This window comes from Falco peregrinus, chromosome 1, assembly GCF_023634155.1.
Source record: "Falco peregrinus isolate bFalPer1 chromosome 1, bFalPer1.pri, whole genome shotgun sequence".
Lineage (NCBI taxonomy): Eukaryota > Metazoa > Chordata > Aves > Falconiformes > Falconidae > Falco > Falco peregrinus.
Genome location: NC_073721.1, coordinates 74,376,395 through 74,402,514, shown reverse-complemented (window position 1 = coordinate 74,402,514; position 26,120 = coordinate 74,376,395). Strand labels below are relative to the sequence as shown.

At 37.6% G+C, this 26,120-nt stretch overlaps 1 protein-coding gene across 8 annotated transcripts in view; it reads right to left on the bottom strand.

The window, feature by feature from the left end:
• Nucleotides 1–20,166, bottom strand: part of CDIN1 (CDAN1 interacting nuclease 1) — a 146,141-nt gene extending 125,975 nt beyond the window's left edge. For 5 of the 8 annotated variants that reach the window (XR_003553241.2, XR_008748632.1, XM_055813107.1 and 2 more), the window contains exon 1: nt 19,820–20,165. Coding sequence is in view for 5 of the 8 variants with exons in the window: in XM_055813107.1 (XP_055669082.1) it covers nt 19,820–19,920 (101 nt within the window). In the remaining 3 variants the exon portion in view is untranslated. Of the gene's footprint in view, nt 1–19,819 lie in introns of all 8 variants that reach the window. The other 3 variants (XR_008748667.1, XM_055813259.1, XM_055813306.1) reach the window with 1 other exon arrangement.
• Nucleotides 20,167–26,120: the final 5,954 nt, after the last annotated feature.

Sequence of the window (26,120 nt, the reverse complement as noted above, 5' to 3'; positions counted from 1 at the left end):
TTAAGATAAAAGTAATACATACAACTTAGGGCTAGAATTGCATGGTGCTTCCATGCTGGATTAACAATCTATGTGAGGAAATAAATAAATATATTTGACAAATTTAAATGACTGGGGGTAGAAGGGGAATCCTCCTCACAGCTATCCTGAAATTCCAGAATGTGTCTAAAATACATTTCTCCTGTTAGATTATCAAAGACATGAAACCAACCCAAATAGCCTTTTAAATCTCATGTTCTGCATTGCAAACACTTTGGAACGGGACCTCCCAAAGAAAGCAATGTTTCTATACTGCTTATTACATGCTAAGAAGTCTGCTCTTATTTCTACAAACTCTGTCAATAATGGATTTTAAATAGATCTAGCAGCACCAGTTCAAATGCATAACACACGCACGGATGTGTAAAGCCTCTGTGGCCTCTCAGAACTGCAGGATGTAGGCTAACAAGCACTACAGTTATACCTGTAAATCAACTAAAGCCAGTCTGATAGTGAACTTCCCATCTAAGAGGAGGTGACAACTGGTGGATTCTCAGAAATTCTTCTATGTGTCAGGACTGTCGGGATGGGAAAAAGGCTTCTTAGCAGGCTGAATGGTTCCACAGGAGGATCCAGGAAGGCTCAGGAATAACAAAGACCTGCCAAAGCTTGAGAACTGCTAGGCTTATATACATCCAAGCACTGAAGAACACGGAACAAGGGAAGGAGACTTACTGACCTCTAGAATAGTTATGGCTTTAATATCTCTTCACCACAGCTTTTAATATTAAAATCTTTCCTAAAGTTTTAATATGCTTGTGGTCACTTTTCTGAATGGAAAATCTCAAAAAGCAGAGTATTGTCTCTGTACAAATGTACTTCATCATTCACAAATCTAACACTTATTTATCAGAAATCACTGCATTACCAATTTAAGCTAAATCAATATACGTGTCTATATAGGTGTGTATGAATATATGTGTCTAAATCAATATATGAGTTTGAGTTGTTGTAACTAAGTGACATAAAAGTGCCTAGGTCTTTGGTTAAAATGTGGTAACTTCCGTAAAATGGCTATCTTCCAATGTTACAGCTACATCAGTTCAAGTCTGGGATACAAAACCACGGGGTTTTTTGTCTCCATAAGAAGCCTTCCATACAATGAAACATTGTCAGTAGTTACTGCTTTGGGAACTACAAAGCCAGTACAGTGCTGTTGGGGAAATACTCCCATTACAAATATATTTGTATTCTAAAACCTCAATAAATATATATATATAGGTATATATAGACATAGATATGACAAGAAGTACTTGCTGATATGCTTATTTCAGAGTTAGTACCAGCACACTTAAAATCAAGATAAATTCAAGCTAATCTGGAGAACTATAGCACTAAATTTTGAAATTACCTGACATCCAGTTCAGTAAACTGTACAACAACTCAACTCAAAAGATTTAAATATGAATCACTTACTAAAAATGTCTTTGCCTCAAAGTCAATTTCATACCTTTGGTAGGATCAAAAATAAAAAACAAAAGTAAAGAGTCTGAGGAAAAAGACATCCTGCATTGCAGGCTTACGCTATCCAATGACAATAAAAAGGTTAAATGCAGGCATGTGCATACAACTTTGCTGCCTATAGCCAGGGTTATGAGAATAACTGTATGACAAAGCTCCAAGAAGGCTACTTGAGAAGAGTCATCACTTCTATGACCTTGACACTGGTTGGTCCCACAACTTCTATACAATTTAGTGATGTGCGAGAACAGATGATGGTGCAATACATAGAAATGGCAGCATTTAAAATTCATAGTAGCATAAGGCCATTACTTTTCCCACTGGGCCACTTGAACTTTAATAATGTCTGACCTAGTTGGCCAATAAGTTCTAGCAGCAGACAGAGGAAAATTGCCAGTATTAGATACTGTTTGAATGATTTTTCATTTAGAAAGACTTAGAAGTTCCTTTAAGAACAGGGTACCAATTCTTTCTGTAGACACCTCATTTTTTGGTGTCTGTTGTAACAGCCAATATATTTGAAAACAACTGCCGACTATGAACAATCTGTATCAGACGTGAAAAAAATAAAATGCAGAGGTAAATACAAATTACCAATACCGGCAATGATCCCAAAACAATGCTAGCGCTTCACAGAGATAAATTAAACCTTTCACCCACATCACAAAAATCTAACTTTCAACAGCAATAATACAACTGTAACTCAAAATGTGCCATATTCAAATGATTATGAAGTATTCCTGATCAAGCCCCCAAAATGGAAAGAGAAGTCAAAATAAAGATGCTGTTTTTCCTTTCACATATATACGTGCTTATGAGAACAACAATATTCTTTAACAGTGAATTGGCAGATATTAAGGTTAAAAATGGAACTCTGAAAACACAGGAATAGAAGAGTGGCATTTCCAAATGAAAAGAAACTACTTTTTGGTCTTATTATCTTAGTAAGCAAGTACAGAAAATAGATAGTAATTTGCCTGAGATATTGTTCTGATATTTTTTCTTTCCAGAGTCAAACAGCACAGTGCTTGTTGCATGTATGTTTGAAACCTACTTAAATACCAAGCCCACACAGAGACGCCTGTAAGTAAATACTCTTCAACTGATGTTTCAAGTAGTCTCTTCCATGAAAACATAAAACTACTTTGTAAGGTTCAATTTTCAAGCTGAAAATTATTTCCCAGTTCAATACAGAACCAAAATATATTCACAACGAGGCTTAAAAAATACAATGTCAGCACTAAAACATTAAATTAAAACTCTCAAATATTCTGACATTAGGCTTCAATGACTATGGAATCTTTTCACCTTACACATACCAGAATTTCACTGGTACCCTTTGATCATCTAATCAGGGAGTCCATTGACAAAAGAAACTGATAGGAGTCAAATAAAGTCTGCCTCCCACATACACCTTGATAATCTTAGTATTTGTCCTTCACATCTCCATCTCCTGGTATTCTCTAAATTCTCCTTTTAACTCTACAAAGAAAATTTCTTAGAAAATTAAATTAAAAAAGCAAAGCTTGAGACTACCATAAGCAGATGATTTGCTATGTCCTTGTCCTCAACTAGTCCAAGTTACTTAGCAAGAAGAAAAGTTTCTTAACCAGGAAAGAATCAGTGAACACACCCCAAAGCACAGGCATAGAGGAGCATACCAGAGACTGAGGAGAAAAAAAGTGAAACCTCTGCAAATACCTTGTTTGCACTTAACTGCACATCATCCACATTTTATTTCAAATTACTTCAGCTAAGATTATACAGAAAACATGTTGTTTGAACTCTTTCTCTTAGTACCACAATCTAAATGCTGTACTGTATTACAGCACACTAATACAGTGTGTTTTAGACAAAATACACAAAAGTTGTTATCTGATGATGGTTGTGCAAAGAAAGATGCTCCTAGCTGCAAAAGCAGTGGACCTCAACAAGCAGTTAAGGCAAAGAAGCTATAATTTAAACCAGGGGTTTACCCCTCACCTTTTCTATCTGCCCTCTTAGTAGGACCAAAGTCCATACATCAAAAGACCCATTCACTTAGTAGCCTAATACCAGAAAGAAATATTTGCTACATTAATTATGTGTTTATCTTCCTCATTTTCTTTGGGTAACTCTATCACGCTACTTCCCCTCCTCCCTCTCACGGAAAACAACTGGATTATAGAATACCTTGTCAAGAGAAGTTTTTCAGACTCCAGTCTTAAATTTCCTGATTGTGGAGAAAGGGGAAAATCATTCTACATTATACTTTCTTTTCTTTAAACTTATATTGTTCTGTATAAACTAGATGTTTACATTTAATTTTAGAAAACTATTTTTATGAGTGAAAGGCAATTTGAAGCTAATTAGACTGTTCATTTTACATCAAAAATTAGCTTGTATGTAAAAAGCATATCTGTGCCAATTTGAAACTAAATAAATCCCCGAACGCCCTTAAACAATTTGCTCCTAAAAATATATAATCAAATTTAGAAAACTATAAACTATATTTAAATTTATTATTTACAAGCAATTAATTAAGAAGACAGCCAGGTGGCTTTCATTACATAAATTACTGTTAATGACACTTGCCTCATGCTGCTACTGTATTTAGCATTTGCATGCATCACATGTCAAGCACACACACTGTTGCATAGCTATCTCCAGGGTAAAAAGTGAACACCTTAAGTCAAAAAAGATTCCAGTAATCTAATCAAAATTGTTAATTCCTTAAAGAAGTCCGGATCTCATTAAAGTTTCCCATACATGATATAATTTAAAGAATTTTAGCTCTATCAAACATGGATGGTACAGAAAAGTAGTTTTAAGTAAATTTCAATTTTGGGAACAATATAGATTTAAGGCAAGAAATAAATCCATTTATAGCTAGTCCCATTGAGATTTTCAGTCTTAAGCCCTAAACAGTGTTTATCATTTAAATGTTTGTAATTTTAAAGCTACTTCTAATTAGAAAAAGACAAAAAAAAAGACAAGAAAAAGAGAATAATTCTTGTCTATCTACCTAGCCGACAGTGGAGAGCTTTGCCTTGTATCTATAAGTTACAGTTCCATATATGTAGGTATTTGCAGTCTACTTTCAACCCCAGGGGTATGGCTTACTGTGCCATAGAGGGAATAAACTACTTTAAGTTCCACTACTTACTTCACATTGGAAACATGTCAGGAACACACTAAGGAGGAAACCCAGCTGCTTCTTTTTACTAGTAGTTTTCCAGCATACTTTTTTAAAAAGCTGTCTACCTACAACTGGCAGGCAATATGAAGGGAACATCTGACAAGAAGTGATCACAATGTTACATTTTTCTATCCTCAAATGTCTCTAACCTTCTTTTCTACTCCTACCAACAGGATTTTCCTTTCCCTTACTCCTCTTTCCAGAGGATTTATTTTTTGGTGTTTTTTGCAGTGCTCTGAAAATCCATAAAATAACCATACACTTTGCTTCCTGCAGTGCTGCAGAAAAGGTTGGGTTTCGAGGAGAACTCTCATTCCATGCACCAACTGAACAGAACCATCTCTGATGTAAACAGTCAATAGGTTAACCATATAGCATCACCTTCATTCAGCACAAAATTTGACCAGCCTTGGCAGAATGGGCCTGGAGGCCTTGGAAAGTAAATGTGGAAGTCAAGGAAGAAGGAAAACTAGTTCAACATCAAACATTTGTTCTATGTTAAAATAAAGATGACCTCAACATGCATCAAGTGATATGGCATGACTCACTGACGCTCCTTAACTTTCTGGGAGTTGTCAAAAATATAATAAAAATTATACATTGTTGTCTTTACATTAACCAAATAAGGACTAGACTTTGTCAAAACGAAACAATGCCCCCCAAAAACCCAAACCAATCAAAAAAAAAATCCATGAGAAGGGGGTAACTACACTGGAATTCAGAGAAATCTGACTAACATCCTTCAGGCAGCTTTCAAAAAGGCTTCACACAAAACATCCCAACTCTATCCTCTGCCATTTTAAAATCTTCATCTATTACAGTAAAGCAGCAAAGGCCACAGAGCCTTTTTTTCCTTCAGATTATTTTCGATTTGTTTTACACATTTAAATATCAGGTCTTTGTATGTTACCTAACTTCTATGAGTGGCAGATTGGCAGAACTAGGACATCAGGAAACAGTGGAAATAGAGAAGATGAAGGAGAAAAATATTCTGAACTGGACTGTTTACATTTCTGCATGTAAGTCTGTAACATATTTAATATACATATGATAAGTTCTTATAAAAGAGCGTATGTTCTTATAAAAGTCAAGGAGTCATCCTCTTTACTTCTAACTGAAAGACATCTGAACATGTTTCCCCGTCAAAAATAGGGATGTGGAGACCTAGTTTATGGAAACCAAAATATTTAGAGGGAAGAAGGTTACTAAGCCATAAAATGATACTAATTTGGGGTGAATAGCCTTTGTTTTCAAACTTCTGCTTTTAAGAGGAAGTAAAAGTTTCTTTGTCAACTTTCATTTAGAAGTTATTCTTCCTTCCCCATAAGAGTAAAACTTTAAGGCAAAAACCGGAAAAAATTGCACCAATGTAATTTTTAGTGCAGCAGATATGCAGATACTTTTTTTGCTTAGTACCCCAAAGTATTTTGTTAATGCACCACTTTCCACTAAACCAATCGCAAACAAATCTTTAACTTAAAAGTTATGGCTGTTTGTATGTAATCTGTTACCTGGATTAAAAAAAAAAAAAAAAAAAAAGCAGAAGGCCTCTCTAGCCACCTAATCACCATATCAATGACACATGCCACAACAGAGAAGCACTAGTTTATTTGATTGATCATGGTAGATAAACTCCAAATAACAGAGAAATTAACAAATGCTTGACATTTGCTCAACATCCATTATTCTGACACTGCTTTCAGGATTTCAAAGCCTGCGAGTATGCTTAATCAACATTCATATTCCCTAGTGAGCTACAGGCACCATATTGCGCCCCGCCTTAGTACTGATGAAAACTGCATATTGGCCATTTCCAAAATGTTCTGGGACTCCACACAGGGCCCCTTCTCTCCCTTGTTCCTGTTCTGCAGTTTTCTTTTAAACACTTCCAAGACAAAAGCATCTGCCAGTTTTTCTCTCTGGGGATGTATGCAAAATGAACTTAACAGTTTTAAGGCAGGAGAAACCCTCACATCTAAATTCATTCATAGGACAGAAAAGGGCCTAAGAGGCCTCTCTAGGGACAAAACCCTGCTGAAATTTTCCCCGACAACAGTGGGAGCTTTATAAAATCTAAGTCCAGACAATTTCCAATTCAAATGCCCAGCATAGCATGACCTTTGTCAGATCTATGAGCCCTAGATGCACCCACTAGTTTTTTATTCTAACCAGCACAGACATTAGACAGGGCACTACTGCTAAGCAGGAGGTTGAATATTTGCATGCTCTTCTATTGTGAAAATGTAACAGTGACAGCACTGTGTCGAATTCTTTTCCCCCTAGAACTTTAACTCCATAGGAGAGGCATAGCTGACAGATGACTCTCCCAACATCTGTGTTATGTACACTGCACAGCTGAGGAACCTTGGATCACTGTCACGGCTTCTCGGAGATGACCTACACCTTTCTTATATCTATCCATGATCAAAAACGTAAAATAAAAATTTGAAAATGCCTTTTTTTAAATGAAAAGTAAATATGGCAAGAAAGATTAACATAATTTAGTCATTAAGCTGTTCACATAGCAGCTCACCATATGTTGTATAAATGTCCTATACAAAATAATTTATCAGACCTGACACGTTGCACATCATATTGTATTATTTAATATGCTTACTAAAATTTCATGGATCAAGCACCACTTCTGAAAGCATACAGAAAGCCCTAGAAAATATTTCTTCATCTTCCGTGATTTATTTTGATTACCTTTTACAGCTACATGATAAAGTGGAACTTGCAAAATTACGTGGTTAAGGTTTACACAGCTATTGCTTCATATACTAAAATATAACAAATGGCTCCATGTCTATATACCATTTTACTTGCATTTAATATTCAGAAGCACATTAAACTAAGCATGTTGCTTTCCAGTGCATATTTTAATAATTTTAACCGGCTATTTCAGCAAACATCCTGATCCACTAATGCAAAGTTCCATAGAGACAGAGAGAGACATCTCCTTGACAGAGACTAAAGAGCTAGGAACTACAAAAGAAAGTGAACAATTAACGTGTGATACATTTTGACCACTCCAAACCTCTACATAGAAATGTATTAATTTCTACCCAGTAGCTGAAACATATGAATATTACTTTTCAATTACTGACATTTAAAATGTTAGAATGGCAAGCATCTATGCCCAGATAAATGGACAAAATTCACTACTCAGAAACCTCGAAAACACAGAAATAATAATGTGTGAGAATGATTGCTTGTCACTGGTGAGGTCTCTGTCTAAATAGTAAGTTAAAACAAAAAGAGTAAGCAGCAAGCTTGTGGGTAACAGTTGTTGGGCAACCAATGGGATTTGTTTGGAAAAAAATGCTCCACACTTAGAGGACATACCAAACAGATAGATATGGCTAGACACATACTAGGCTGAAACCATGCATTTAATCTATAAAGGACCATTTTCCTTTTTTTCTCTCTGACCACTGATGTCAAAGGAAAACAATACAAATGAGATAAGAAAACCATAGTCCAACTTCTCTTTTTGGTTAATAATTAAACTCCCCTGTTTCTAATAATAGGATAATGGAAAACATATTCCTGTGTCAAATAACTCATTGGAATGAGGTCACTAAACACTGTATTTGGAACAGAATTTGCTTGGCCTGCTGAAGTACCTGCCAACTGGTCAAAGTACATCTTCCTTTTTAAGCTCTGGAAGAATCAAAAAACTAACTTATGAGTTATTTATCTTTTATATTTTATGTATCCAAGATAATGCACTTGTCCAGGAAGACACATTGCTCAGCTGTGTTGAAAACTGAAGGACAGCTGCACTGATAACATGCATTTTATATTAATGCTATAAATTACTAATTTTCAATAGCCGTTTCATGTGTAGGAACCTACACCCAACTCTCCCGATATTAGTTATCATAACTTGCAGTAGCTGTAGCCTTATAATGCACACCTGCATTCCACAGAAGAAGTGCAATAAAGAACTGCATGTTACCAGAATCAAAAGTGGACTGATAAGAAGTTCTGCCATGTCCTAGCCAATCACCAATGGAAGTAAAGATACATGGTGTCCTTATTGCTGTCTGGGTCCTCAATTAACAATGAGGAACTCTAAAAGACCCTTTGTATTAATTCAGCCACAGAAGTGAGTATTACCTCCATTTTGGTCATAGTTTTTATGTTGTCTCTGAGACAGTTTCAGGCAGGCTGCATTACATAAGCGACTACCTTTGTTATTAAAAAGGTCTTACAGAAATATTTGACAACATTCTGCTTTCTGTGGAAGAAGAATATGTGCTATCTTAGGACATTTTTATTCAGTGTCGAAGCGTCTGGAGGTATCTGGGAATCAATGCTATCAAATGCTTCCAAGACCTTCCAGACCTAGATACAGATATGCAAATAGAGAACATTCACCCAAACAATACAGTCCTCTTCAGCACCACATCCTGACCTGAAGCATTTTACCAATTTGGATGGCCAGCAACACTTGCCTAAATACCCTACTCTGATGAGAAGGATATAAAGCAGGGGACTTGAAGTTCAAGAATTCTCCAGCATAAAGCAATGAGACTATCATCATCAATCAGGTTACTGGATATCCTGGAGTGTGCACTGGAAGGGATAACAACCCATTCATATCACTATCACGTTTGAAACATTATGGACATTAGAATTATAAAAAAACTCGTATGAAAAGAAACAATAAAATAGGTAAAAATGCTTTAGTTGCTGACAAAACAGGAGTTTTCAACCTAAGGGGTTCAAAACATCTTTTCCCAGAACAGGTGCAGATTCCTGTTTGGCAAATTTAAGCCCACTGACAAGAAGTTCATTTATTTTGAATTCTTCATTTGAAGTCTGTGGACAACAAGGATTTCATGAAACACAAGTTGAAAACTAATGAGAGTGTGAAATCTTAGCACACCAATGGGAGTTTGAAACTTGTATGGTATCTATTAGTCAAACAAACAAATGAACAAGGCTTTGAACCATCACCAGATCTGAAGAAAACAAGAGCAGTATTTTTCCTCTCCTCTTCCAATGCTGTTGTGGGTTTTTTTGTTACAATACTCTATCAGGCTTGTCTTAGAAGACAGTTTTAGTAGGATCAGTTACCGTATTCCATATTCTTACAGAAATTAATCCTTACTATTATTTCACTCAGTTTGAAGTATAATACAAACTTCTGAGACTTTCACAGTACAAATAGGTATGGTATTTTCACCAGTAACTTAAAGGGATAAACAATTAAAAAATTACTTTCATAGAAGCATATATGTTATCTTATTAAGTGATGTGATAAGCTATAGGGCATGTATCAGGACCAAAATGGTTGTAGTCATTAATTTAAGTAATAAATCATAGGTCCTGCCAACAATGACAGCAAACAGATGCTAACAAGAAAATGTATTATTTAATATTGTCATGTGTTATAAAAATGTAAGTGTTTAGGATACATCTTAAATTTTTATAATAATATGCATTTAATACATTACTGTTTTGACACATACAAGAATCAAATTTATAGGTCTCATTTGGCACTCGCTTTCTCTTCTGTGAACACAGAATGGATTCCTGAGGGGAAAAAAGCTCAAGAAGTGAGTGTTTCAAATAGATGTTTGCAACAAAATCGAGTTGTTTGTCTTGCTGTCTTGGAGTAAGTATCATAAGCACTGGACCTCATTAGAAAATGAAAATTGGCATATTTGCCTGTATGTAAACAAAAGTTTTCCCTGAAAGTTCCCAGGAAATTACAACTATAAACTTTATCTATATATATGGACAGCAAAAGGTCTTATCATTTGCTACAAAGTCAAAAAAATAATTCTGTACAATCCTTATAAGCAGAATGTCAGTAATGAATAACTCTCAATAAGCCTGCGAAGTTATAAAAATAACAGAAGTTGTATTTACCATTGTATCTTATAATTTTTTTCCTACATCACTTTAAATACTACCATGGAATGCTACTAATGATTTTCACCAGCTGCATCCCTTGCAAAAACTCCAAACTCAAAACAAAATCTCTGTTAGTTATTAAAAACATGATCTATTCAATTCCTTCCGTTCATAACCGCTCTCCTCTCAGGACTCTGAAAGCCGGACAGAATGATGATCTGATAGAAGTACTGACATCTGAAAGCTAGGAAATGCAATTATGCCTTTTGGCAAGCCCAGCCACACTAAACAGAACCACTGTGCATACACCTTTCCCAGCACTGCATCTCTGCTGCCATACAGCCTCCTGCACAAATTCCCTCTGCAGGAGGGTCGATTGTTTCTAAGAAGATCACTGCTTTTTCTAAACATTTTTGTTTTGCTTTAAGGAAACTGTTTTGATAATAACACTCCTGTTTGCATTCTGTTTCACTTTCATTTTCAATCAACTCCTTCAGGTATCAGAACAGTTCCTTTCTTGGAAGTGCTTTACTCCATGCTTTAAAACACTTGAGGAAGCAGTGATCAGAGTACGGAAACTAAATTTTCTTCATTAAATCTACTGAAGCAGACATTAAAAATGCATTTAATATACTGGGGATGGCTGGTGGGCATCACTGACTGTGACAGGCCAGTTACTGATGAGCTGCTGTCAGACGGCCTTCTCAGCAGGGATCTGTGTCTAAGGCTGCTGAAGGACAGCAATATCTTCCCTTGTGTGTAAGCTCTATTCATCTCCCAAGTATTTACTAAATCACAGACCTCTGCACACAAACCCAGTGTTTCAGCGCATGCTAACAAATGATGGATGGCCTAGTCAATTCGTTATGTCCTGAAAGCGTGATTTCCTGCCATTCCAATCATCAAACCTCTAGAGCCTTCAGAGCTGATCAGTCCTGGAGAATATATTTTGCAGGCTCTATTAAAGGAGTAGAGGTTCTTTCCATCAGTCTCAAACTTTTTTTTCCTGGCTGATTTAAAGAGAACTCCCTCCTTCCCACAGCACCATCGCTACCACTCTTATCTGTGTAAAGTATTCAGGGCATGTACCGTTAGTATGTTAGTAAAATAGCACTCCTGGAACACCAGCCAGTTAAAAAGAGAGATTTTGTTTGTGACTACTATAAAACACAACAATCTTTTATTTAAATTCATCTATACGTCTTTATTATGTAACCTAGACAACCTCCAAAACATTTTGTAACTTAGCTTCTTTGATCAAATACCTTTTACAGCAAGTGAGTGCTCAAAAGGACCCATTTTCTTTGTATTTGCCTAGTGAAACATATCAGAGCTCTCTTAATTGTGTTCCTCCTAAAAGCATAAGCCACTTAGGAATAAACTTCCGATGTTCCAAAGACAGGTTAGCTGTCAAAGAAATAAAGCTGCTAGATTTTGCCCTTTTCATAGCAAAGCAATATACTTGACAGTCTTTCTTCTACATGCTAGAGGAGAAATTTTATTTAGCTTACCTATTCAATGATCTATAGGAGCAGAATGTATTCTGAAACATTGAGCTTCAAGCTGCTGAAGAGTTAGCTGTCTACAGTACAGCACAGTTTTTGAAGGTGGTGTAACAGATATGAGTAAACTTTAAGTAAATAAGCATTTGGTTACTCTGAAACGCAAAGACCTTGGATTTCTTTGCTTGCTAGGTGTGATCCAGCCATAGCCAGCACAAACCAATCCACATTGCCCTACCGTTCACCTCAACCTTGACCTGGAGATTAAACTCACTTTTATTGCACACAAAGGTCATCTGTGTTAGGTCAAAATTCAAAGTTCCTTGTCAGCTAAGGTTGATATATTCCAACCTTTCCTACTCTAATGCATCAAATTTTTCATGGTGAGGTCATATTCAGCAGACAGTGTATTCAGCAATTTATTGTGCCATTGTAATATAGCCCAGAATATGATTGTCCAAAAAACAACACATGAATAAAATATTTTCCCTTCTGATATAGCAAATCCCCTCTGCTCATAAAACTCTAGCCTAGACTTGTTTGCAGGCTTCAGAGTGATACAGTACGGAACCGCTTCTGAAATACAATCAAGATTACCATTTTTATCATCATTGTCCTTAAGTACAAACAACATGAATATAGTGGTATCCTAAAATCCACAAGTCAATTAAAATGCACATATGGTCAGTGTTAAAACTTCCACTTCATCCTTCCTTAACAACCACTGTAATCTGGCCCTTAAATCTACAGACATCTGTTGGTCTGTCTGATGACACCAAACTTGCTTTAGAATGAAATACTTACAAAAAACAGTACCAAGACTCATATGCTTATCCTGCTTGTGATTATCACAACCATGGAATTTGTGAAGTGGCAAAAAGTACAACTAAATTAAACTTCGTGAAGCAACACAGTAATATACACTGTGACCAAGAGAACTCCCCCAGCGTTGCCACATAAAAGGCTTTTCTTCCTCTTTTTCTTTCTCCTCCTTTTCTTTCTCTTTCTCTCCCTTTTCCTGTTTTTATTTTCCTTTTCTTTTTTCTCCCCTTTTTTCTTTTTGTCCCTTTTTCCCGCTTGCATTTTCTCTTTTCCCTCTTGTCTATATTTATCTTTTTGTCTTTTTTTTCTGTCCTTTTTTCTTTTTGCTTTTCTCTCTGTATTTTTCTTTTTTTCCTCTCTTTCTCTCTCTTTTCTTCTGTATTAAACAAAAGTACCCAACACACAGCTGTAACAGACACAGAATGCATTTTTAAATTATAGGAAACTAATTTCCACATCTGCTTTAAGAGGCCCCTCCAATCATTGTATTTCACCATCAAATCTTCAAAGGATATAGGATTGGCTTCTAAGTGGTTTGTATAAATTCCTCAAGGCCAAAAAGGCTTTCCTTTTACTCAGCCAAAATGAATTTCACGAGTGTAATAAGTCCTGTTCTGTGTGATTATTTTTTTATATAAAATGAAGTGTACTCCCATATGGTAGCACTTCCCATATTAGAAGGGAAAATGGTTAAGAGAGAAGGAAGAGACTTATCAGTACTCAAGAATTCAGAAAATACAACCTTAATTTCGGTACTGTATTTCAAGCAAAATTTCAAGACCAACCTTTAAAATAACCCTGCATTTTGCAGGATGGACAACATATGTGGGAATGCTTGTAAGGGAGAGGAGGACAATTACACTTACAAAAACTGTAACAGAAAACTACAATGGACTTCCCTCAAAATTAACTTTCATGTTGACACACGCTTATACATGTCATCTACTTTTTAGTTAATAGATAACACGAAAACAAAAAAAACACTTTCTGTCTCTTTCCAAACAAATCTGGAAGGTACCCATCTCCTGAAGACCTAGAATTTATATGTGCCAATATAAGAATTTTCTGTCTACATTTCTAAGAATTTTCTGTCTGTTGGTATTGGAGAGCCCCAAAACTGAGAAAAAAGTATATTTCCCTTTCTACTCTGAAAGCTTCCACTGTTATCAATAGCTAACCTTTAAATAAGTATCTTACAGTTAATCTAATAAATAATAGAGAGATAAAGTTCTGAAATATATACTGATTTAGTTAATTTCTATCATGCAATACTTTGTATTACAGGGGAGGATAAGTATCCTTCCTACTTAGGGTCATAGGATAAGCAAATAGTTTTTTAACAAGACATACCAACTCCAACCACTTACAAGTTCTTTAAGGCTTGTTCACTGGCATTTAATTGAAAAGAGAAACCCTGTACCACCCTCTGGTTTAGCCTATCAAAGCTGTAATACAGTAAATTTCCTACCAAGGGTTCAAATAGCAAGAACAGCTTTCTAAATGACACAATATCACTTCAGAGCTCACATAAAAATTTACTACACAAAGTAATTATTTCATTTTAAGATTATTTTCAATATGATATGTTTTACTGTAGGTAATTTATGAAAACTTGTATATTGTTATTTTTGTTTTCAAATAATGAGCCAAGACCTCTTTCTCATCTCTTATTATCAATCTGTTTACCTGTGTGTGCAGATTCAAGCACTTAATTTTCAATTATATTAGGCTTTTACTAAAGATAATGGACAAAATCAAACAGTAGTATAAAATTGTGTTTACTCTGAAGTTTAAGATAAAGTAAGAGAAACAGAAAACTTTAAGAATTCTACTGTTTTCATAGCTGCTCCAGCTATATGCTCCAGAATATTTAAACACAGCAATACTAATCCAAAGTATTTGCCACTTCAAAATAGACAGTCTGGAAATATACCAATGGTCATTTAACGTCTCCCTCAAAGTCTCTGCATCTCTATTAATGCCCATCTTCATTTCTCTCATGAGCTGGTCTACTGAAATCAATGACGTGGTTTATACAGGCAGAACATTAATTTATTCTATTGTTAAGTAGTGAGAATATAGAAAAGAAGGAGGAGCTTAAAATGTGCCTTTATGCTTTTTTTGTAAAAAGAAGTAAGTTTCTAGTATTCATAGGCACAAAGGCAACTTTCTATGTGAGATTTGCTAGATCTGTGTTTGCAGAGTAAAGAAAAACAGCCTAGTTCCTCTGCTTTCCAAAATAATTAACAAACTATTCAGAAGAACAGGAAGAGCAGAAGTTACAAGAATTATGTCAGTTTTGCTATGACAAGAGCCTATCCAGGCCGAAAAGAGTGCAACTGAGGTGTCACACACCTTGATGCTGCCTGCTCATAGGTAAGATTTCCCTGTCTAATGTATCTCTGCTTGAGTTCTGAAAGCCATGTAGACAGCTAGGTGCCCTCTGCTCTTGAGCTTCTTCCTGAGCCAGGCTGACTAAGCCAGTCCTTCTTCTCAGGTAACAGCAGCTCCAAGGAGCCCTAGAGCAGAGGACAGAGATTTCTCCTTCTACCTTGACTCAATCTCCAGGCTCCAGAGGAAGATGAAAGAGAGGAGTAGTCCTACCTTCCCATTTCCCACTGCAACTGTCTTAGGCTTACAAGTACGGCTTGATAATCTAAGCAAGAGCACAAAGGCAGAATGAAATTACTCACAAAAAAGCAATATATTTCCTTGTAAATAAGACTGGCTGGAACACGAAAATCTGAGGCCTATCTACCCCCAACTCTAAAAACCAAAAAGAGGCAACAATGACACTGGAAAAGAGGAAAAAAAAATGTTTACCCAGTCTTAAGTAGTGATAAAAAAAATAACCTTGATGGCATACACGAAAACTTCTTTAGGGCCTCTGTTGCAGTATGAACCATCACTGCGAAAGTGATAAAAATGAGCAAATAATGAAGAGATTATATTTACCAATTTACATTGTGAGACATTACCATGCAGATACATCTTTTCTTAAATGAAGAATCTTGTCAGGATGCTTTCCATGCCTGGTGTCATTTAATAAAGCTATCAGTAATCTGGAGAATGAGCAACATAATTACTGAAAATGTGTGTAAAACCTGAAATGATATTAAGTAAGGAAAAAAACCAGGTCATAAATCTAGAGGAACATGCATCACTTCATATGTTCTGGGAACAAAGACTGCATGTCCAATAACCAAATGTGAAGTTACATATGTTAAAAACCAAATATCCATACTCAAATATCAAGTATATCAATATGAACCTGTGCATCATGTTTTTCTCTTGCTTATTTAGGGAAAAAAAAGAAAGGAGGAGGAAAAAAAAAGTTTTTCCCTCATTTATGCCAGTTTCCCTTACCTTTCTGCTCTAAGAAAAGCTCTTCCTAATCACTAGGAAGGAAGCTTTCACAGAAGGAACACAAACAGGACAGTACGACTTTGAATAGATGCATGGAAGAAAAGTGGAGACCTGTACAGAGCAGCTGCTATAAATTCTAATACTTTGAAATTCTAGTACTTTGAAACTCTCTAGAAACACAGTTTGCACTCAAATAGGCTCAAAAATGAATGTTTCTCTTACATGAATAAAAGTGAAGGTACTGAAAGGGAAGTTGGGCTAGAAGCACCAAGTTTGTTCAAGTAAGGAAGAGAAACAATACAGACTACAACAATTATGCTATGAAAGAATACAACACTCCTAAACGGAATGAACTCCGTTTCACAAAAGTTCAATACAAGAACTTGAAAAGCAGTTTTTGGAATCTCTAAAAGATGTAAGGCTGCTGAGCCAACAACTGTCAGGAAGTTCCTGGAATCCCCAATTCAAGCACAATGTAGTTCCAGAAACTCCAAAAGACTAAGAACAGAACCAAATAAGGAAAAACTTTTTGGAAGAAAAACCAAGATAGTACCAAAACAAATTGGGTCAGTAAACTTTATATCCTTAGAAAACTTGGTAGAGACCAGAGAAAGATTCCATCAAGAAAACTGTAATATTCAATGAGAACTGGACATAACCAGCAGCAGGAAAATATGTACAAAGTATAGATTTGAGAAGGGTCCTGTCAGTTGTCAATCATGTTCTATTGGTAAGAACTTCCAGGAAAAAGTTTAGAAGAGAAACTATGTATTCTGCCATATACAGAAGAACTGAGATTTTATTTTTTTTTTTCCTCCTGGGAAACAACTAAACTGAAGTACTAGGATATCAGCTTGGGTACGAACCAAACCCTTAGAAGTTTGACTTTTCTGAACAAGTTAAAATGGTCTTTGAACACAGTTAAAAGTTGAAAGGTCTAATCTACATCTTGTCACCATAAACAGGTAACATTAAGGTGATTCTTATGCAGAAGACTCTACTTGTAGGCAGCTCTATGTACTACTTAAGAGAGAAACGAGCACTGAAAACAAAGAGCTAACTTCCTTAGGGCATTTCCTGCAATACCCTACATTTCCTAGAACTAGCCCTACAATGGGTAATCCAATTTAGACATTAGGTCTCACTGAGAAGAACAGTGTCACAGAAGAACATGAGCCCATGGCTAAAGAGAAAGCAGAAGTATAAGATACAGAAGTTACAAAGAAAAACACTATTAGCAAGTAGATAAATTCAGGCAAGAAACAACACAGAAAGGTGGTACACTTTAGAAGAGCACAACACAGAATACAGAGAATTACCAGTCCAGTGGTGTGTATGTTAAGAAGCTCAAAGGAACTACGTATCAGTGATCCAATACTGGCAGATTTATTGTGCTTAGTGCTCAGAATTACATTTTGATAATCCTCAGGTCATCAAAAAATCCTGCTGTTAAACACAGACACATTAGAAGACAAATGCTAAGCATGTAACAAATGCCTTAAGAAAAAATAAATGAATAAATACATTGGTAATTGCTGGGCATGGAATACAAAGTGCAGCACTACAAGAAAAAGAACAGCAATTCGATTCCTGATGTTCTGTTACCACAAAGAACCGGATTTTAAGCAAGGTAGACTAAATCCTTGCTGTCTGTAATGTCACAGAACTGTAAAAAAATACAGGAGTCTCAATGCCTGTATAAAGATACTTATCAGTATTAGAAGCAGTCTAATTTTGGCTATTTGGCATTAATAAATCACACAGCAACACCCTTTTGAAGTAGTAATCTCAAGTGTTGAAGCAGTTCAAGAATAGGAAAGAACTACCCTGTTAGATTCACAGGTCACCACAAAGCATAGCTATACAGACTAAATTGTGTAATTGTGAATTCATAAGAGGACGTTCTCATCTCATAATGCGGGTAACAGATAACAGTATGTTAAGCCAGCAAATCACAGAAGCGACTACTATAGCTAATCTCTGCTTTTCAGTGTTTGCCACATGTGAGCTTTAGAAAAAAATGTTTTTTTCCTGGTTTAAAACTCTGCATTGTTATTAGTGCCTAGTTTTTCAGAAGTCATCAAGTTCTAAAACTGAAGAGTCAACAGCTCTTTTGCAGCAACAAAGGAGAGGACTGGGAAGTAAAACCTATCAGCAGAAAGGCCTGGTCTTTTTCTAACCGACTTCTTTTCCCATGTGTCTATGGATCTGTCTTGGAAGCAGGTACCTACACACAGTGACTGACCTCACAAAACAACCCAAACTCTAACCTTCTTTCAAGACAGCTTTATAAGCAGACTGGGAAAAGAGAACATGCACATATATGTGCGTGCATGCATGCATATATACAAACACTCTCTTATAATTTCATTAGCACCGAAGTGATAAAGCCAAGTCTAAGCTCCTTAGACATATGTTGCCAGTAAGTGGTTTCCCAAGTTGCAGCACTGTGCAAGGTTAGCTGGGTTCCCAACCGCGCAATGCTGTACTCGCTGCACCAACCACGTTGCTTTACCATCACTTTTTTCTCTGTAACACGGCTACTCCCTCAGCTTGATTTGTAACTACATTACACATGTTCCTGAAAAGGAAAAGATGGCACTGGACTGTTCAAAAGCCTAAGTTGGCTCTTCATCCACTTACTGAAAGTTACACGCAGCTTCTTTCCTCAGCCACACTTGTGGTAAGACTAGCAAGGCTTGCTCAGGAAGCACGTAAATGATTTTCTGTTTTACTTATTTCTCACCAAAGTAAGCACAGCACTTAAAAAACCTACAGTTTTCTGTATTTCTGGTGATGTTAGAGACAGCACCACTCCTTTCTCCACGGAACCGTTTGGTTTCCTGTCCAATTCAGCACTACTAATCCTTCCCCCAAACCTGAAAAAGAGAAAAACCTTGCAAAATGTCCTTTAAAACTCTTGTTGTTGGTATTAAGCATATTTTGGCAATGAAGAACAGTGCATGGAACACATCCTGTAATGTGCACCTTCCCACGTTAGCCTGGGGTCATTTGCAAACGCCTTTGACTATCCCGAACACAGCTCAGGCAAGGAAGCAGATGAATGTTCTTGTACGTGATGATCCCTTTTCTGGCCTTCAGCTGGAGAGCAGCACCATGTAAAGCGTTATGGGTCCAGAAAGCCTCTTATCCCTGAGCAGTATCGCAGGCCCGGTTCCACCCTTGGCCTCAGCCACAGAGGAACGGCCAGAGCCTTAAGGCTTTGTTCACATTATAAGATCTATTTGGTGTTTAAGAGCCGCATGAAGGGACCTGAGAGCTTTTACTTGGGCATGTAGAGGAGGGGGCAGGCGCGTTCTGTATTTTGTGCCAACTTCCCCGGTTACAGAGTGAGAAGTGCCCCGTTCCGAGCAGCAGCTTCAGCGTCGCCGTCGATGACCGTGTGCATGTCCAAGTGATTTTTGTACCGTGTGGGGCCTGGAACTGGGGGCACCGGCTGGAGCTGGCTGAGCCGCCCCCTGCGGCCTGTGGCCCGCCCGCAGCGAGCTCGCAGGCCGCCGGCCGGGGCCCGACCCGCCCGCCCCGCGCCGGGCGGCGGCCCCGGAGGGCAGGAAGCACTTACCTAGGGAACTTCTCCTTCAGCTGCCTCAGGCTCTGCCGGGTGGGCTGCACATGCCCCAGGAACTGGGCTATTTCATCGTACTGGGCTTTGGTCAGCTTCATGCCTCGCACCGCCCAACCTCACAGCGCCGGGCCTGCGCGGCGGCGGGAGAGGCGAAGGGAGCGGGGCGGGCCGCGCCGCTCCGGCCCCCGGCACGGCGGCCACACCGGGCGGCGAGAGGCAGAAGGCCAGTGATGGGGGGGGTCGCGGCAACCGCCAAACGCCCTGCGCTACTGGTGCCGCGGCAGCCACGGGCGGCTGCAGCGGCCGCTTTCCCGCGGCTCCGCCCCGCGGCCCGGCCGGGGCGGTGCGAGTGGGGCGGTGCGAGCCGCCATCCCGCGCCGCTCCGCTCTGCGCAGCCGCGCAGGCGGGAGGACGGCGCCGCGCGGGAATGGCGCTGCCCGAGGGGTATCGCCGGGCTGGGGTGTCGCGCAGAGGCGGCCTGCCGCGCCTGCGAGCGGAAAGGGACACTGGGCACCCCGCGGCTGAGAACATACCCACCTCAACGCCCTGCAAGCCGCTTCTTGCTTTAACGTCTGCGAGGGCGGAAGGGGCTGGCGGGGCGCGAGCTCCCGCCGGGGCTCCCTCAGGGCGCCGCCGCCGCCGGCCTCGGGTGCCCGCGGGCTGAGGAGAGCGGTGTGTGGCCGCGCGCTGTCGTGTGCCGTAGCGCCTGCCCGGGGATGGGCTGCGCAAGCCCTGCTGTATTACGGCATTAATGTATAATTTTCAACTCCCTTTCCAAAAGTCATTTTGAAGAGGCTGTTTCTGCTGGTGTAAAGGAAAGATAAACGCTGAAGTAGTGGGGCTGGGGCTGCGGATCCTGACAGGGCCGAAGGGTTACTGGCCTACAGCCTCACACATGCAGGAATGACTCTCCCAAGCTTTAGAACAAAAACATTCAAGTTTGTGCTTGGATTTACTTCAAAGTTTGATAGGTCTAAAATTAAGTAAGCGATATTACTAAATGTGATTTAGTTTCTGTACTGGGCTTTTTTAGTAACTTTTATTGAATAAACTTTGAATATAGGTATACCCTTTGATAAACAACATATAAAACTAGAGGTTATGAAGACAATTAGCCATGCTTTTGCCTGAGAAATGTAAGTATTCCCTTTAATTTCAGTTTAATTGCATTGATGAGGTAAATTCAGGCTTCTGGAGTCCTAACCCAGAGGTTTCAGGCACTTAATCCATGAAATTTGCTCTCAAGCTTAAGAACTTAATTTTTTGGTTTTATAGATTTCAGGTTCTCTTCACTTGCTTTCTCACGTGAAAGCTTTAGGATCCCATTTTGTGTTTTTCTGCATCTTAGGCAGAAACTTTACAAAGGTTGTTTCAAGAGTACAGGATCTGGAACTTCAAGGAAAAATGAATAGTCTGGGTATAGCAGGGTCAGTCATTTAGGAATATTTGTGAGACAGTGTGTGGCAATGCCCAGTGCACCCTCTATTACTTGATGCTGCATGAATTTTAGTGAGATTTGTCTGGAATCAGGAGCCTTCCTGGAACAGCTCTTTCTGGTACTATGGCCTAAATATAAATGTTTGAAACTTGTTAGTTGCCCCACAGTACAAGAAAATACAGTGAAGTTAATCAAATTACAGATTCAATTCCTTACTCCGAGATGAAAAAATAATAGGTGAAAATAAAAAAAAGAGCATTTTTTAAAAGGAGAGTATTATTTAATGTAAAGGTACTTTATTTAGCTATATCAAGTAGTATCCCTAATAGTAGGAAATATGTGTGTTTGGGAGGGAAGGAGGTGTTCCTTTCAATCTGATATCCACTTTAAAGGCCCATAAAGGTATAATTTTCTTGGGCCATAGAAAGGGTGATTTCCCCCTCTCTTTCCAAAGATGAGAATTAAGACTTTTTTTCTTTTGAAACAGACTTTAAAAAATATATAACTAAATGGTCCTTCACTACCCTTACCGCTGCTCCTTTAGAAACAAACAATAATACTTTAAGAAACAAACAAATGACATCTTGCTGTCTTTGTTGTGGGATAATTTCCACTGAAAGTGGTTTTAAAACCCATCATTTTACTATCTATAACTTGTATCTCTGTTCATTTCACTTGTTCAGTTAGAGTGTTTTTGATTTTTTTTTTATAAATCAAATGTCATTTTATTCTACAATGCACAGAAGTGAAATAGGTTTGAAGAACTCCAGTATGAAGTTACCAGTCTATCAATCAAACTTTATATTTATGCATCTTATGTATCATGTATATATTGGATATGTTTTGTAGACTTTCTTATTGGAACAAGGTTTTGTAGATTTCAAAATTATTTTAAAGAAGAGTAAATAACCTAGTATGATTGTGCACTGAAGCCAAGAGGAGCTAGTATGCTGTCATGAGGAGGTAACAGACGTCAAAGATGTGAACTGCCAATTTTTGTCTCAAAGAAGCATTTTGCACGGTGAAATGCAAAACATCAGTTCTGTATGCAAAGTATAAGCCACTCTTTGCCTAAACTAGTTAATACATAGCTATTCCAATGAAACATTCAAAAATGCAGTGAGAAAAAAATGTTTGTAGCAAAAAGAGTTAATGAAATACTTTTTTCCCAGCAATCAAATTGCCATTGCAGTTTTACTGTATAAAACAAACACCAGACCATGTATAATTAAGCTGTGGACATCTGTATTATAAGATGCTGTAGATGGTGGAAGTTTGCATAAATTCAGTAAGCCACTGGATGAAATACATAAGAAAAAAAAAATGCATGAAAAAAAATTTACCTTTGGCTCAGGGAGTCTCAGAGCTGCAAATGGATGCTGGGAAAACGTTCTCAGGAAGTAACTATGTGCTTGCTTTGTTCTTACATTGTTTCCTTAGTATCTGCCTGTGGCAGCTGCTCTTGATTTTTGGATTTTTGCCTTGGGGTTGGGTTCCAGTCCATCTATTATATAAACAGTTCCCTTCCAAGAAGGACACAGGACTAAAGAGAAAGAAACTGTGGGAAAAACAGACTGGAAATGACAAATTGGGGGTGGGGGTGGGGGTGGGGGGGGGAAGGAAGAGGATGTGTAAGCCATAGGGGGAGAACACAGACAGGGAGACAGAGTAGAACACCTGGCAGAGGACTTCCAGTAATGACTATCATTCCTTGCAGGTAGTCTTGGCCACAGTTAGCGTAGGACAGTAGGTAATCGACCCTTGGTCTATTTTTTGTTTTGTGTTAGTTGATAGTTTAACTGTGGTATTGGTGGGTGTCTCCCATTACCTCAAGAAGATGATTACGTAGTGTGATTTACAGCCAAGTTCAGAGTTAAAATACCATTCATTATTATTCACAAAGCTTAAAACCACTGTGTTTTGAGAATATGTAATTATAGTAAGATATTGTGAGGAATCAATTCATGCACAAAGTGCAAATTTTGATTTGATTTTTATGACCTTACAGCTATCTTTTTACTTTATCACCCCATTTCTTCATAGACACAATTTCTGGTCCATGTTGATTTCTGTAACAATATTAATGCCAAGACTGCTAGCAGTCATACATATTTTCCAACATATCGATCATAGATTCTAGTGTTGGGAACTACAGTAAGACTAGAATCTAGTTTGCAGCTGATTGGAGTGCTTGTTACAATTTTCTCATGCTTGTAATATTCTCACTTCATTCAGTGTGGTGCACATGTTTCTGCAAGTATTTTTCAGTCTTTTGATATATTTCCTGTCATTTTTTTGGGTTGTGAAGTTCAGCTCTTCTTACTTGACATTTTTGTATTGTAAGAAAATCTTGAGCATGCTTCTACTTAATTTGGTAGCAACTGTATCTGTAACAGGTCTAATAAACACCTCCACAGGATACAGTTGTTACCTCATAAACAAGGAGAACCCTCAATTTATGATCTAATTTATATCCATAGGTTTTAATGTACTTTCTGAAAGTGTATTGTGAAACAAACTATGATATCTTCAGTATGTATTAAATAAACAAATAAAAAAAGGATCAGTTGGTCTATATATATCACTGTTAAACATTAACTGTTTTGCCAATTCACAAAATGATAGGTCACTGTAAGTTTCTGGTTTTTTTCCCTGAAAGTATTCATGGAATTGCTTGATACCACGATGCTGTGAAGAACATGACAGCAATACAATGATTATACATTGCAGAATACCAATGAAAAAAGGCAGGCAGGCATTGTTTTCCTTCTGTGTTTTCAGATCTGTTCCTCATAATCACAGAAGTCATTGAGACAGATTAATCTACTTTTCTGTACTATTTGTATACCCAATATATCTTTCTTTAAAATACTTCTTTGCTTGTTGAATTAATTAAAAAAAAAAAAAAGTCTGCATTCATAGTGTTTTGAAAACACTGCTTTATATGCATGGGCCCTGATCTATGGTCAATTGAAAGTCTATCAATTTTAATGGACTTGGGCCACTTTTATGGTTCTAAGCTGCATGTTTATGTATTTTCTGTAACAAGCCATAAAAGATTTTTGAAAATGATGAGTTATTTAAAAATCAATTTCTATAACTGTGGTGGTAACATGCTCTAAAGTGTTCTTACCCTGCCACTTGACTCTAGTTCCACATGATGAAATTTCTGGAGTTTGGATTTGCCTTTTAAGCTCTTAGTAGTCCGATACAAAAGCCTATATGAAAATACCTTTCTGGTTTCCAATTAAATTATTTAAAGTTAATTTGCCCTCTTCATCTATATGTATTAAAATATCATTAACTACTGCATACTGCTTTTTTCCCCAAGGGATTTCAGATTCATTCACTGTACAGAGAAAACACTGTGGTTGTGTGATGAATTAGATTGTTTTCCATAGGACCTCGGCCTCATTTGTTGCAGAATTTGGAATACATACTGGGTGAATGAAGCAGGAACTATAGAAAGAAAATGTAAGTGTAAAGATAATTTAACTGCTGCCCAGGAAATATGGATTCTCTCCTTGTGTCTTTTATTGGACTTTTTATGTAAGCTTAGAAATAATTTGATGGAATTTTCTTTCCATGTGGCTTTTTTTAACACAACATGCATGTTATTCTGTGCCAACTGTTTAATTTAATTACACAGGTGCCATAAGCTGCTGGCTAAAGAGATCATCTCAATCTGCTCTGGCCAGTTTCAGAGTAATACCTGTGCACTTGTATTACTGCTACTGCTGATTGTGTGCATACATGGTCAGATAGATCAGCTGATCCTGCTGGAAACTTAACATGCAACCCCCCTTACACCCCTAAAAATATTTTTCAGCTAAATCAACTTGTGACTCCAACTCACTGAACAGCCTTATAAATGTTAGTGCCAGCACATGAGAGGAAGTAGGGATGCATAGTCAGAGACAGCAGGGCTACCTCTTTCTGTTGACGGTAGCAGAGCCTTGGGGGATTAACCTCACAAATTAGACATCTAAATTAGGTGCCCACCATTAAGCAATATGATTATCCTGCATATGTTCTGCTAAGAATTTGCATTTGAGAGCATCATTGCACTAAATGCTAAGTACTGTCAATGGAACTGAATTTAATGGAAGTTGTACCCTGAACATACACAGTACTGAGCGTGGTACTCTGAAAAATCAGGTCCTAGGTGTATTACCCTGGAGAGTCCAAATCAGTGAAAAGTTTTGGCCTAAATTGTTCAATATTAATCTCTTTCGTACACATACATATGTATGAAAAAAGAAAAAAAATGTACACACATGCAAAAATATACAAATATGTACATGACAGAGAAGAAGATGTTTTGGAAATACATTTGCTAATATATATCTTCATGCTAGTGCTTATGCAATAAGCTACTGTGGTAGTGAACTTCATTAGAGAACATATATTGAAATTAGTAAGACTATTCTTAGTATGTGTGACAACGCATGCAGTAAAGAATAAGTGAGGTCAAATTTTGAATTTAAAGGTTGAAAACAGTACTGCAGAAGTGCATTATTTTCTATGCAAGTAAGGCAAAGGAGGGAAAAAATAGAAATTAAGAACTGGTTTGTAATGCAGATAAACGGAGGGACTGAATCAAGGTTGTACAGCAAAAGGGGTGGTATAATTTCCAAGTTTCTCAGCTTTTGACATTGTAACAATAATGTTGCAATGTGTAAATATATGAAAACAAACAACCCATGTAAAATACAACCATTCTAGTGAAATAAAGAGTACCTTTGTGATAGATTGTATTGTTTACAGTATTTATTTTTTATTTTTGCTAATTAGAAACATTTGGAACTTTGCATTTTATTTCCCAATCATTATTTTGAGACAGCAAGGCCTTACTGAATG